The 12,616-nt window shown below is 41.2% G+C and overlaps 1 protein-coding gene across 1 annotated transcript in view; it reads left to right on the top strand.

Moving 5' to 3' along the window:
• HSD17B12 (hydroxysteroid 17-beta dehydrogenase 12) overlaps positions 1-12,616 on the top strand; it is a 204,323-nt gene that overhangs the window by 72,397 nt on the left and 119,310 nt on the right. Inside the window, exons 2-3 of the mRNA XM_062196279.1 lie at positions 4,282-4,328; positions 9,117-9,192. Of these exons, the coding sequence (XP_062052263.1) occupies positions 4,282-4,328; positions 9,117-9,192 (123 nt within the window). The remainder of the gene's footprint in view (positions 1-4,281; positions 4,329-9,116; positions 9,193-12,616) is intronic.

Here is a 12,616-nt window from a genome sequence, read left to right as displayed (position 1 = left end):
TGTTTAGGGTCTGAGTTTCCTGGATGAGGGTGGGAGTGAAGAAGTCAATCAAGCCAAGATTTTTTTTCATAAGCTTTTTGTTTCTTTAAAGATTTATTTTTATTTATTTGAAAGAGTTACAGAGAGAGGTAGATGTCTTCCATCTGCTGGTTCACTCTCTAAATGGCTGCAAAGGCCAGAGCTGAGCCTAACCAAAGTCAGAACCCAGGGGTGTCTTCTGGGTCTTTCATGTGGGTGCAAGGGCCCAAGTACTTGGGCCACCTTCTGCTGCTTTCCCAGGTGCATTATCAGTGAGCTGGATCAGAAGTGGAGCAGCTGGTACTCGAACCAGTGCCCATATGGGATGCCAGTGCTGCAGGCTGGGGCTTTAACCTGCTGCGCCACAGTGCCAGACCCTCAACATAAGATTTAACATCAAGATGTTATCTGTGGAGAAGATAAATGAACTCCTAAGCCTTCCAGTGCACCACTCTTTCAACTCAGTTAATCGGTAGTAAAAGGCTGATTGGCAATTATCATAACAGGGTAAAGGAAGTTTAAGCTAAGGGAGGGAGACAGAGATTGAAGCCTGAGAACACTTATTTACAAAGTGATTTTGCCACAGATATTTATATCTGTGAGTTAGCAGTGTTTCTTATAAACATGCACTACTTTTGGGAGATGCCTGGGAACCAATTTATTTTGAAAAGCGATAGAGGTGAAAAAAATTAAACATTTGTCTTGTGTTCCTGTGCAAACTGTTTTATCATGGTAACCAACTAATGAGGACTAATTCCTCTATAGAAATATCCCAGCTGAGAGATGAAGACTCATGCTTGAGTTCAGATGTCACCATTTTGGCAATTCCTAATGAAATAATGGATCTCAGTGGTGATCATCAGAGGCTGCTGATGTAACAGGAAGATAATCAGACATGTGCCTCCCAACATAAAGATGCGATTTCACTTAGGAAGTATCCAAAAACATCAAACCTGAGTTTGATCAAGTATCTCCGTCCAACCAATGGAGGAGAGAGGGACACATTCAGGATAATTCAATCAGCAAAGGCCGGGCTGGGATAGCACAAATGTATGACCCGATATCCTGAACAGGGAGAGGGAGAGGGAAAGGGAAAGGGAAGGGGGGGGGGGAGGGGGAAGGGGAGGGAGATTGGTAGGTAGGTAGGTAGATAGGGAAAACTTATAGGTTATAAGAGGTTTTAGTACACATGTTAACCAAGTTATGGCCGGCGCTGTGGCTCAACAGGCTAATCCTCCACCTTGCGGCGCCGGCACACCGGGTTCTAGTCCCGGTCGGGGCGCCGGATTCTCTCCCGGTTGCCCCTCTTCCAGGCCAGCTCTCTGCTATGGCCCGGGAGTGCAGTGGAGGATGGCCCAAGTGCTTGGGCCCTGCACCCCATGGGAGACCAGGATAAGTACCTGGCTCCTGCCTTTGGATCAGCGCGGTGCGCCGGCCGCAGCACGCCAGCTGCGGCGGCCATTGGAGGGTGAACCAACGTAAAGGAAGACCTTTCTCTCTGTCTCTCTCTCTCTCACTGTCCTCTCTGCCGGTCAAAAAACAAAACAAAACAAAAAAACCAAGTTATAGGAGTTACTGAATCCTTATTGAAGCAAATTGTTAAAAGTTTTTTGAAACATTTGGGGAAATTTATACTGATTAGACATTTGATATCAAGGAATTATTTGTTATAAGGAATGTGATAATGGTATTGTGGCTTTTACTGACATGTTTAGGATGAAGTGGTAGGATATCTGGGATTCACTTCAAAATAACCTGAGGTGGGAAGAAGCAGTGAAAATATGAAGCAAGTTAACCTCAGGCTCAGCATCAGTGAAGCTAGGCCATGCGTATATGGGAATTTGTTATACTCTTCCATTGTTCTCTGAATATTTCTTTCTTTTTCTTTTTTAAATATTTTATTTATTTATTTGAGAGGTAGAGTTAGAGACAGAGAGAGGGAGAGACAGAGAGAAAGGTCTTCCATCCATTGGTTCGCTCCCCAAATGGCCACAATGTCAAGAGTTGAGCCAATCCAAAGGCAGGAGCCAGGAGCTTCTTCTGGGTCTCCCATGCAGGTGCAGGGGCCCAAGCACATGGGCCATCCTTCACTGGTTTCCAAGGCCAAAAACAGGGAGCTGGATTGGAAGAAGAGTAGCCAGGACACGAACCAGTGCCCATATGGAATGTTAGTGCCACAGGCGGAGGCTTAGCCTATTATTCCACAGCACCAGCTCCAATATTTCTGATTTTCTAAAAAGTTTTTTTTTATTATTTATTTTTTTAAATTTATTTATTATTTTTTTTTGACAGGCAGAGTGGACAGTGAGAGAGAGAGAGAAAGGTCTTCCTTTTGCCGTTGGTTTACCCTCCAATGGCCGCTGTGGTAGCGCGTTGCGGCCGGCGCACCGCACTGTTCCGATGGCAGGAGCCAGGTGCTTCTCCTGGTCTCCCATGGGGTGCAGAGCCCAAACACTTGGGCTGTCCTCCACTGCACTCCCTGGCCACAGCAGAGAGCTGGCCTGGAAGAGGGGCAACCGGGACAGGATCGGTGCCCTGACCGGGACTAGAACCCGGTGTGCTGGCGCCGCAAGGCGGAGGATTAGCCTGTTGAGCCACGGCGCCGGCCAAAAGTTTTTTTTATGTTGTTCATTTTTATTTATTTGGAAGGGTAACAGAGAGAGGGAGGGAGGGAGGGAGAGAGAGAGAGAGAGAGAGAGAAATCCATCTTCCATGTGATAGTTCACTTCCCAAATGCACACGTCAGCAATGACTATGCCAGGCCAGAGCCAGGAGTCTACATCCAGGTCTCCCATATGAGTGGCAGAGACCCAAATACTTGAGCCATCATCTGTGGCCTTCCAGAGTGTATGTGCCATATTTCTGAATAACAAAACTAGAGACCAGTATGTATAATTTGAGGGAAGTGATTTAGGACAAACAAAAGAAAATTCTACTTTATGCCATAGCTTATTTCCCATGATCTTAAGTGGCTTTAGAGAGGTTTAGGGGACATCTCTCATATTTTGACGCTGACATCCACGATCTAAACTTGCAACAAATATGAGTCCAGCATTCCAGAGACAAAACACCATGGTATAGCTGGGACTGTTAACAGTTTCAAATGTTTCTGCAACATAAAGTTTTTAAGGTTATGGGGGAAATATGCTTTCCCTGAGAATTACATTTTATTCTATTTTTGGAAGTACCCTTAAATAGCTTATAAATTAGTTTAAGGTAGAGCATATAAAGTGTGAACTTGTGTAAAACTCAGTAAATTTACACACATGCCCATAACACACAGAGGTCACTGCTACCCTAATCAAGATATAGAATTTTTTCTGCACCTCAAATGGTCCTCTTCTGCCCATGCACTGTCAACTGCCCCACTACCCAGAAGGAAGCAGTGTTTTGACTTCTATTACCAGAGATTAATTTTGTCATTTTTTTGAATTTCATAAATGGAATTATTGTCCTCTTTTATGTCATACTTTGTTTACTCGATGTCTGGGAGATTTGCTCATGTTTTTCTTTTATTGGTGTTTGGTACTCATTGTATGACTTTACCTCCATTTACTTACTCATCTGTAGATTGATATTTTGGCATGTTTACCTGCTATACATAAATGGAAGAACATTTTTTGGCAGATGTAACACATTTGTATCTCTTGGAAATTGCTGAGCTGTAGACTAGGCACATCTATAGTTGTAGACATGACACCAAATAGTTTTTCTAAAAATAATTATGTCAATCTATAGTGCCACCTGCACTATCACAGTTCCAGTTGCTCCACATCCTCATCAACACTTGATATTGCAGGTTCCCCCCCCCCCCCCTTTTTTTAAAGACTTATTTATTTGAGAGGCAGAGTTACAGACAAATAGAGGGAAGGACAGAGAGAGAGGTCTTCCATCCGCTGGTTCACTAAAGCCAGGAGCCAGGAGCTTCTTCCAGGTCTCCCAAGTGGGTGCAGGAACCTAAGCACTTGGGCCATCCTCCACCGCTTTCTGGGCCATTAGCAGGGAGCTGAATTGGAAGTGGAGCAGACGAGACTTGAACTGGTATCCATATGGGTAGCGGCTTAACCCACTGTGCCACAGTGCTGGCCCCAGTCTTTTCAACTTTTGCTGTTCGTAGGTATTTAACCCCAAAATTGGAACCACTGGCACCGTTCCTTTACATCAAAATATTGCACAGATCCTTTTGTGAATAATTGATGGGACCTAACTATTATCAGTTTTTCATTGTGGTTTTAAAACTCATCTATTATTTTTCTTTCTCAGTTGTGACAGGCAGCACTGATGGAATTGGAAAATCATATGCAGAACAGGTAGGTAACTTCAAGATTTTTCTTTTTGGCATTAAAAAATAGGAACAAATATGGGCTCATTTCTTAAAGTGGTTGTGGTTTTTTTAAATTAAAAAATAGAAATAACCTATGATGTTTTATAGCATAATAAAAGTCCTTTGTTTCAGCTTTGTCAGAAATAACCATGTTTGCTTAAATAAAGATTTTATTAAAGCAAGTTTTTGTGCAAAATAAATACAAAACTTTCTATGCTGGTCAGTTGGAATTGCAAAAAATTTTGTGTAATGTTATTTTCTATCATGTAAGTATGGATAGCACTCAATTTTTGAAATCCACGATTTTGAACTATTTTCTAAGACAAAGAAATATTTTGATAGGTGGTTACATTTCAAGGTTAGTCTATGGTATCATTTTCACAAGAAGGGCTGTGATTAACAGAAAGATATTGATGGACACAGGGTAAAGGTTCAAGTCCTTGGTAAGGTAACAAAGGTAGGGAAGCACAGTAGTTGACATTACACAATGCAGGAGCCTTGGCAGTTCTGTTCAGGCAAGTGTGTCTCCACTCTAGTCCTCACGAAGGTACCTGTAGCCTGTGGTGTTGCCTGATTCTGATGGCGAGCGCTGCAGATGTATTGAATCTCTCACTTATCATTCCCAAAGAGGTTCCCCTCCTTAGTTGATTTCTTCTTCAGCCTTTTATGTTGAGTAATATCACAACTGCAGAAAAGTTGCAAGAGGTGTACAATGAATACAAGTTTCCCCTTCACCTGGATTTACCGATCAATAACATTTTGGTGCATTTAATTTACTTCATTATTATTATCATCCATTGTCCAGACCATTTGCAAGCAAGTTAGTTATAGACATCCTAACAGTTCTTTACGCCTAAATATTTCAAGAACAATCTTCTAAGAATTAAAACATTTACCCTTATAACTTGGTCACAGAGGAGGTTTAACTTGTCACATTGCTATTGTAAAACATAGAACACATATGCAGTTCCTCTGTTGTCCTAATAACATTGTGGGTTTTTTTTTTTTTTTTAAGATTTACTTATTTGTTTGAGAGGCAGAGTTACTGAGAGAGAGAGAGAGAGAAAGAGAGAGAGAGAGAGAGGTCTTCCATCTACTAGTATTCTCCCCAAATGGCTGCGGCTGCAATGGGTAGAGCAGCAGACAGAGAGGGGGAGAGACAGAAAGGTCTTTCATTCACTCACTGGTTCACTCCTCAAATGGCTGCAACACCCAGAGCTGGGCCAGTCCGAAGCTAGGAGCCAGGAACTTCTTCCAGGTCTCCCATGTGGGTGCAGGGATTCAAGTACTTGGGCCATCTTCTGCTGCTTTCCCAGACACATCAGCAGGAAGCCAGATTGGAAGTGGAGCAGCTAGGAGTTGAACCAGCGCCCACATGGGATGCTAGCAGTGCAGGCAGCAGCTTTACCTGCTACATCACAGTGCACTCCCCCACCTCCCCTTTTGTTAAAGTTTTATTATTTATTTGAAAGGCAGAGTTACGGAAAGACAGGAGAGACAGAGATTTCATTGCTGGTTCACTTCCCAAATGGCTATAATGGCTGGAGCTCAGCTGGTCCAATATCAGGACAGTCTTTGTCTGGTTCTTTCACATGATTGCAAAGGCCCAACTACTTGGGTCATCCTCTGATGCTTTCCCTGGTGCATTAGCAGGAAACTGGATTAGAAGTGATGCAGCCAGGATTCAAACTGGTACCTATAAGGGATACTAGTGTTGCAGGTGGCAGTTTAACTCACTGTGTTACAACACTCCCCCCCACCCCCAACCCCAAGCCAACCATAGCATTCTTCATAGCTATTTTTGTTGTTCCAAGATCCAGTTAAGGATTATACATTGCATTTGGTGTCCTCTTTCTTAGTCTCCATTAATCTATAAGTGTTTTTTTTTTTTTTAGCAGTGACATTTCTGAAAAATCCAGCCTAGTCACTTTTTAAAAACATTTTTTATTTATTTGAAAGCCTGAGACAGAAAGAGAGTGAGAGCGTGCACAAGAGAAATCGCCCATCTTGTCACTTAATTCCAAGTGCCTACAACAGCCAGGGCTGGGGCAGGCTGAATCCATGGGCGGGAACTCACTCTCGTTTCCCCTCGTGGGTTGCAGGGACCCAGACACTTGGGCTATTACCTGCTGTCTCCCGGGATCCATAGTAACATGAAGCTGGAATTATCATGTGCTGTCTCCCAGGATGTGTAGTAATACGAAGCTGGGGTTGGAAGCTGAGTCGGGACTTGAACCCAGGTACTCCTTTATGGGATGCAGGTGTCCTTGCTTAAACATGTTACCTGCCACACCAGGTGCCTGCCCCGGAACAAACATGTTTTAGTAGATGTGCCACATGGGTAATATTTTTCCTTCTAAGTTCATCTTATCAGGAGGCATGAGAAATCCATTTGTTCCATTATTGATTATGCTAAGGTAAACAATTTATTAAGGTGCTGTCTCCATAATTCTCCATTATAGAGGTAATTAATAAGGAATATTTGGAATGATGCTTTGGGACTATAAATATTCTATTTCCCAACAGCCTTTTCTCTAGTGGTTTTAAGATCCATTGATAATTTTTGCCTAAATTAGTTATTACCATGGTAGTTAAAAAATGGTGATACTCTAATGATATCCCTCCATCTACATTTATTAGGCAGTGTTTTTCTATAAATGAGAGGTTTTCTTTGTCTCTTCTTCCCGTTTTTTTTTTTTTTTTTTTTTTTTTTTATATATATCAGTATAGGCTAATGGGTTCTTTAGTGGCTTTACAGCAGATTAATTTAGCAGTCTGTTATTTTTATAAAACATGTTCTTCCACAGCTTCATTTGCAATACCACTCATTATTTAATAAAAGCTGACTTTAGGATTTAAGACTGGAATATTAGTTTACTAAATTACTTATGGTTCATAGCCCCAGTTTGTTGCTCATTTATATACTGTCTGGAATAGTTCACCAAGACTTTTTGTGTATTATTAGTGGTTGTACTCCCCTCCCCCTTCTTTTTTCTGTATTTATGTGTCTCTAGGGTAGCAACCACTTTCCTGTAAGTCTTTTTTCAGTTTGTGTAAAACATAGCTGTGGGAACACATATATAAGGTGATCCTTAGGAAATTCTTTATTAATTCATTCAATTAATTACTTTATTTTCCTTGATAAAGGCTAACACCCAGATAAAGTTTTTAAAATTTGATTATGTTTTTAGGAAGTCCTAATTTGGTTATTTTCTTTACCAAGTCCGCTTTGTTTCATGTATCTAGTCTGCAACAAAATTTTTAAAAGCTAATTCTAAAATTATGGAAGTAGTAGATATTTAACTATTTAAAAACACCCAGAGGGGCCGGTGTTGTGGCATAGCAGGTAAAGCTGCCACCTGTGATGCTGGCATCCCTATGGGTGCCAGTTCCAGTCTCGAATTCACTACTAACAGTCCACTCCCTGCTAATGTGCCTTGGGGGGCAGCAGAAGATGGCCCAAGTATTTGGGCCCCTGCACCCACGTGGGAGATCCTGATGAAGTTCCTGGCTCCTGGCTTTGGCCTGGCCCAGCTCTGGGTGTTGCAGCCATTTGAGGAATGAACCAGAGGATGGAAGACCTCTCTCTCTCTCTCTCTCTCCCCTCCAACCCCCGTAACTCTGCCTTTCAGAAAAAAAAAAAAAAATTAAAAAAAAAAAAAAAAACCCACGGTAGGCGTTTGCCTAGCAGTTAAGACGGGCTGGCACATCTGTATCCTATATTGGAGGGCCTGAGTTCCAGTCCTGGCTCTACTCTCAATTCCTGCTTCCTGCTAATGTGCGCCCTGGGAGGCAGCAGGTGATGGCTCAGGTGCTTGGGCCTTGCCACCCAGGCAGCAGACCTGAATTGAGTTCTCAGCTCTGGCTTTGACCTCAGTGCAGCCCCAGCTGTCCTGGACATTTGGAGAATGAACCAGCTTTTATTAAATAATGCCTAGTGTGCAAATGAGGCTATGGAAGAACATTTTTCATAAAAATAACAAAAATAGCTACATTAATCTGCTGTAAAACCACTAAAGAACCCATTAGTCCATACAGATATTAAAAAAAAAAAAAAGTTAACAGGGTGAGGAGACATAGAAAAACTCTTATTTGCAGAACCATATAATTTAATACATGTATAAGGAGAGGTATCATTACAGTATCTCTGTCTCTCAAATACAAAAAAATAAATACAGGTCAAAATGAAAAGTCAAAGCTTCTGGCCTTTTGAAACCTTTTGTCGTTTGGGGCCTGTGCTGTGATGTAATGCAACACTGCATCCCATACAGGTTCTGGTTCGAGTCCCAGCTGCTCCGCTTCCCGTTCAGCTTCCTGCTAATGTGCCCGGGAAAGCAGCAGAGGATGGCTCAAGTGTTTGCCACCCATGTGGGAGACCTGGATGAAGCTCCTGCTTCTTGCTTTAGCCTGGTTCAGCCTTGGCCATTGCAGCCATTTAGAGAGTGAACTAACAAATGGAAAATCTCTCTCTCTTTCTTTCCATTTCTCTCTGTATCTCTGACTTTCAAATAAATAGATAGATCGATAGATAAATAGATAACTATTTCTTTAAAAAAACCTTTGACATTTAAATACTAGGTTGATTTTGAAAGATAATCCTTTAGGGAATCCTTTTCATAAAGTCTCCACCTTGGTTTGCCTGTTCATTACACTCTAGTTTATTTATTTTTAATGTGGATTATCATCTGATCAGGTTTTCTTGAAATGGGGATTTATCTGATTTATGTTTTAAAATGAAATGCACGGGTGTGATTCACATCTTTTATTGTTGCAGTTAGCAAAGCGTGGAATGAACGTTGTTCTCATCAGCAGATCTCAGGATAAGCTAAACCAAGTTTCCAGTGAAATAAGTAAGTTCTCATATCAATCCCCATGATAACAAAAGGGTAACAGCCAATCAATATGCAAGTTTTCAACAAGATATCTAGCACTGATATTCATGTGTAGTTCAGAAAACAGTAATTTTTCATGCTGTTCATAAGGTGTTTTAAAGATGGATCAATTCTTAAAAATTATTTTCAGCCGATTATAACTTGTTTAAAATTTGTTTTACTGATTTATTGACTTTCTGTTGTCAAGAGTCAAATTCTCTGATTATTTTATCATGTTCTATTGAAACACCTGAATTTTTTTCTTATTGTTTCATTTCTCACTATTCTTGAGTGTTTTGTACTCTTTTGATTGGAAGTATCTCTAAATGTCTAACACATAACTGAGGAAAAATACCAAAGGTAGCATGTACGTATGTGACAAGGAAGCATTTGAACTTTCTTCTTAGTCACGTGTGCTTGAGATTCCCTCAACTGATTTAGCCTAACCAACCAGATGGATGGACACATACGGTGCATTCTCTGGGTAAAGCATCCTGATCAGTGTCCCAGGTATGCTGACTGTGGCTAGGAAGCTCTTGGGATGATGCCTATATACTTCTACTTTCATAAGTCAGATTGTTTATTTACTAAGAGTCAGTTGTGTTTGTTCCCAAACTGAACTTATGCTGGGTATATTTGTTATTAACTATTCTGTCAGAGGGGTGTAAAAAGGGAGTAACGTCTATAAAAACTAAGTTCAATTTTGAATAAAGTTAGTTCCTTCAGAACCTGGCAGAAAAATTAGTAGTGAACATGGCAAAAGCAAAATATTGAAAAAAAAAATTTGCCTTCTGTTTATTTCTTATGTGTGGAAGTTTTTACTGTACTCTTAAGGAACTGAAAGCATGATCATAAATAGGAATTCTGGTCTCAAAGATAGGCCTTGACCCCATGAGAAGATTCATGAATGAATTCCATTTGTAAATGGCTTAAATGAAAATAAATGAGGATAATGTGTATTTATCTCTGTGATGTGTTAATTAACTTCTCTGAGTAGTGAACTGAGAAACTGTCCCAGTTCTTTCAGATGAAAGAGGATTTCTTTTGTATTGTATTATCAGCATTGCCACCTAGCATCAACATGTATATAGTGTTTTTTTTTTTTTTTTTTTAAAGATTTATTTTATTTATTAGAAAGAATTACAGGGAGAGGTAGAGACAGAGAGAGAGGTCTTCTATCTGCCAGTTCACTCCTCAGATGGTCACAACGGCTGGGGCTGCGCTGATCCGAAGCCAGGAGCCAGGAGCTTCTTCTGGTCTCCCATATGGGTGCAGGGGCCCAAGGAGTTGGGCCATCTTCTATTGCTTTCCCAGGCCACAGCAGAGAGCTGGATTAGAAGAGGAGCAGCCAGGACTAGAACCGGCGCCCATATGGGATGCCGGCGCTTCAGGCCAGTGCTTTAACCAGCTGTGCCACAGCGCCGGCCCCTAGTGTTTTCTTTTTTAAAGATTTATTTATTTATTTGAAAGAGTTACACAAAGAGAGAAGGAGAGGTAGGGAGAAAGAGAGAGGTGTCTTCCACCTGCTGGTTCACTCCCCAATTGGCTGCAACAGCTGGAGCTGTGCCAATCCAATGCCAGGAGCCAGGAACTTCTGGGTCTCTCATGTGGGTACAGGGGCCCAAGGATTTGGGCCATCTTCTACTGCTTTCCCAGGCCATAGCAGAAAGCTGGATTGGAAGTGGAGCAGCCGGGACTCGAACCAGCACCCCTATGGGATGCCAGCAGTGCAGGTGGTAGCTTTACCTGCTATGCCACAGCACCGGCCCCTGTATAGTGTTTTCTTGATTCATTCCTTCATGTGTTACTATCTACTTTGATCCTTCCAACATGCCTGTGAGGTATGTTTGTTCTTGCTATTAGTTCTTTTTAGCCCAGAGCTGGCCCTACTGGACGCATTACATAAAGATATACTTGATCTTTAGGTTTAAAAAATAGATCTTTACTGGAGATTTTAAATATGTTAAATCTTAATTTTTTTTCATTCTGCCTGGGAACATCTTTACAAAGCTGAGCCTATGGTATATAGATAGACAATAGATCTTGACATTTAAGAGCGTGGACATTTAAACCTGGAAATGCAGCCAGTATTTTGCAGTTTTACCAAGGTGTGAATTTGAATTAAGCCATGACACTTATGGACCTGAGATATTTCCTGGGATAACAGGTGAATGTAACATATTACTTGAATCTTAGTATTGTTTCATTCTTAACTACTCATAGTCATGTATATAATAGCTCTTAAAGTGATTCACATGGTGTGTGTGTGTGTGTATGCGTGTGTAAACTGGCTCTTAAGTAAAGGTTCAAAGGCAGAAAATAGAAGCTGGTGATTAAGTGGAATGTTGATCTTTGAAATGCTAAGATATAAATGAACACCATCTACTGAAAACAGAAACAAGAAATGCTACCTTGTAACACGCTTTCAGCAAGTGCTTCCGCCTGTGCAAAAATTACCCAACGAGTCAGAAAATATACTTTAATGATATTGGGGAATTTGGTTAACTTGAGATTATGATGTGACATGTGACTGTGGGCAAAAATGTGATTCTGGAGAGAGATGGGATTCTGTTCAAACATTTTTATGAAGGAACAGATGGTTAAGGTACTGAATTGACCTTTATTAAAAGAAATGTTTTCTTTTTCCTTGTTGAAAAATTTGAAATGTGTTTTTCTGGCCAGGATATAAATTTAATAATAAAAAAAGTGCTATCAGCAGACTGTATTATTGTCAGCTCTAAGCTGAAGAAATGCCTAGAGGAAATTTGTAAGTTACTGAGCCTTGAATCATCCTTTGGGAGGGTGTTTTCATGAACATATCTATCCCAAGAGAAGAAGGACCAGGATTGAAGGCTGACAACACAGTTTCTTTGGCTATGCCTGGAACATGTCTTTATTGAATGCTGTGTACCAGGTCCTGGGCTAGGCAGTCCAGACACAAAAGTCAATAAATTGGACAGTTTCTGCTCTCATGGAACTTACATCCCAGTGGAAGATACAGCAAAAAGAAATAGGCAGAAAAGCCATATGGATGGCAGGGGTTGAAGTACTTGGACCACCTTCCTCTGCTCTCCCAGGTGCATTATCAGGGAGTTGGATTGGAAGCAAACTAGCTGGGACTTGAACTGGCACTCTGATATGGGATGCTGACATTACATGCGTTGGCTTAGCAGGCATTGTGGCTTAATGCTCTGTGTCATAACGCTGGCACCCCACCCATCCCTACTCCCGCCATATGTTATGTTAACAGTTAATGAGTAAAAGGAGACTTAATCCAGGAGGAGAATTAGTCCAATTATGATGCTGCAAGTGGACCCTTTAGGAAATTATCAGATTAAGATGCTGGGATGGAGCCCTTGTGATTGGATCCTGGTGGCTTTACAAAAGAGATCATGGCATGGAA

The sequence above is a fragment of the Lepus europaeus genome, chromosome 7 (genome assembly GCF_033115175.1).
Source record: "Lepus europaeus isolate LE1 chromosome 7, mLepTim1.pri, whole genome shotgun sequence".
Taxonomy (NCBI): domain Eukaryota; kingdom Metazoa; phylum Chordata; class Mammalia; order Lagomorpha; family Leporidae; genus Lepus; species Lepus europaeus.
Note: the sequence above shows the minus strand (reverse complement) of the source record. Positions and strands in the feature narration are given on the sequence as shown.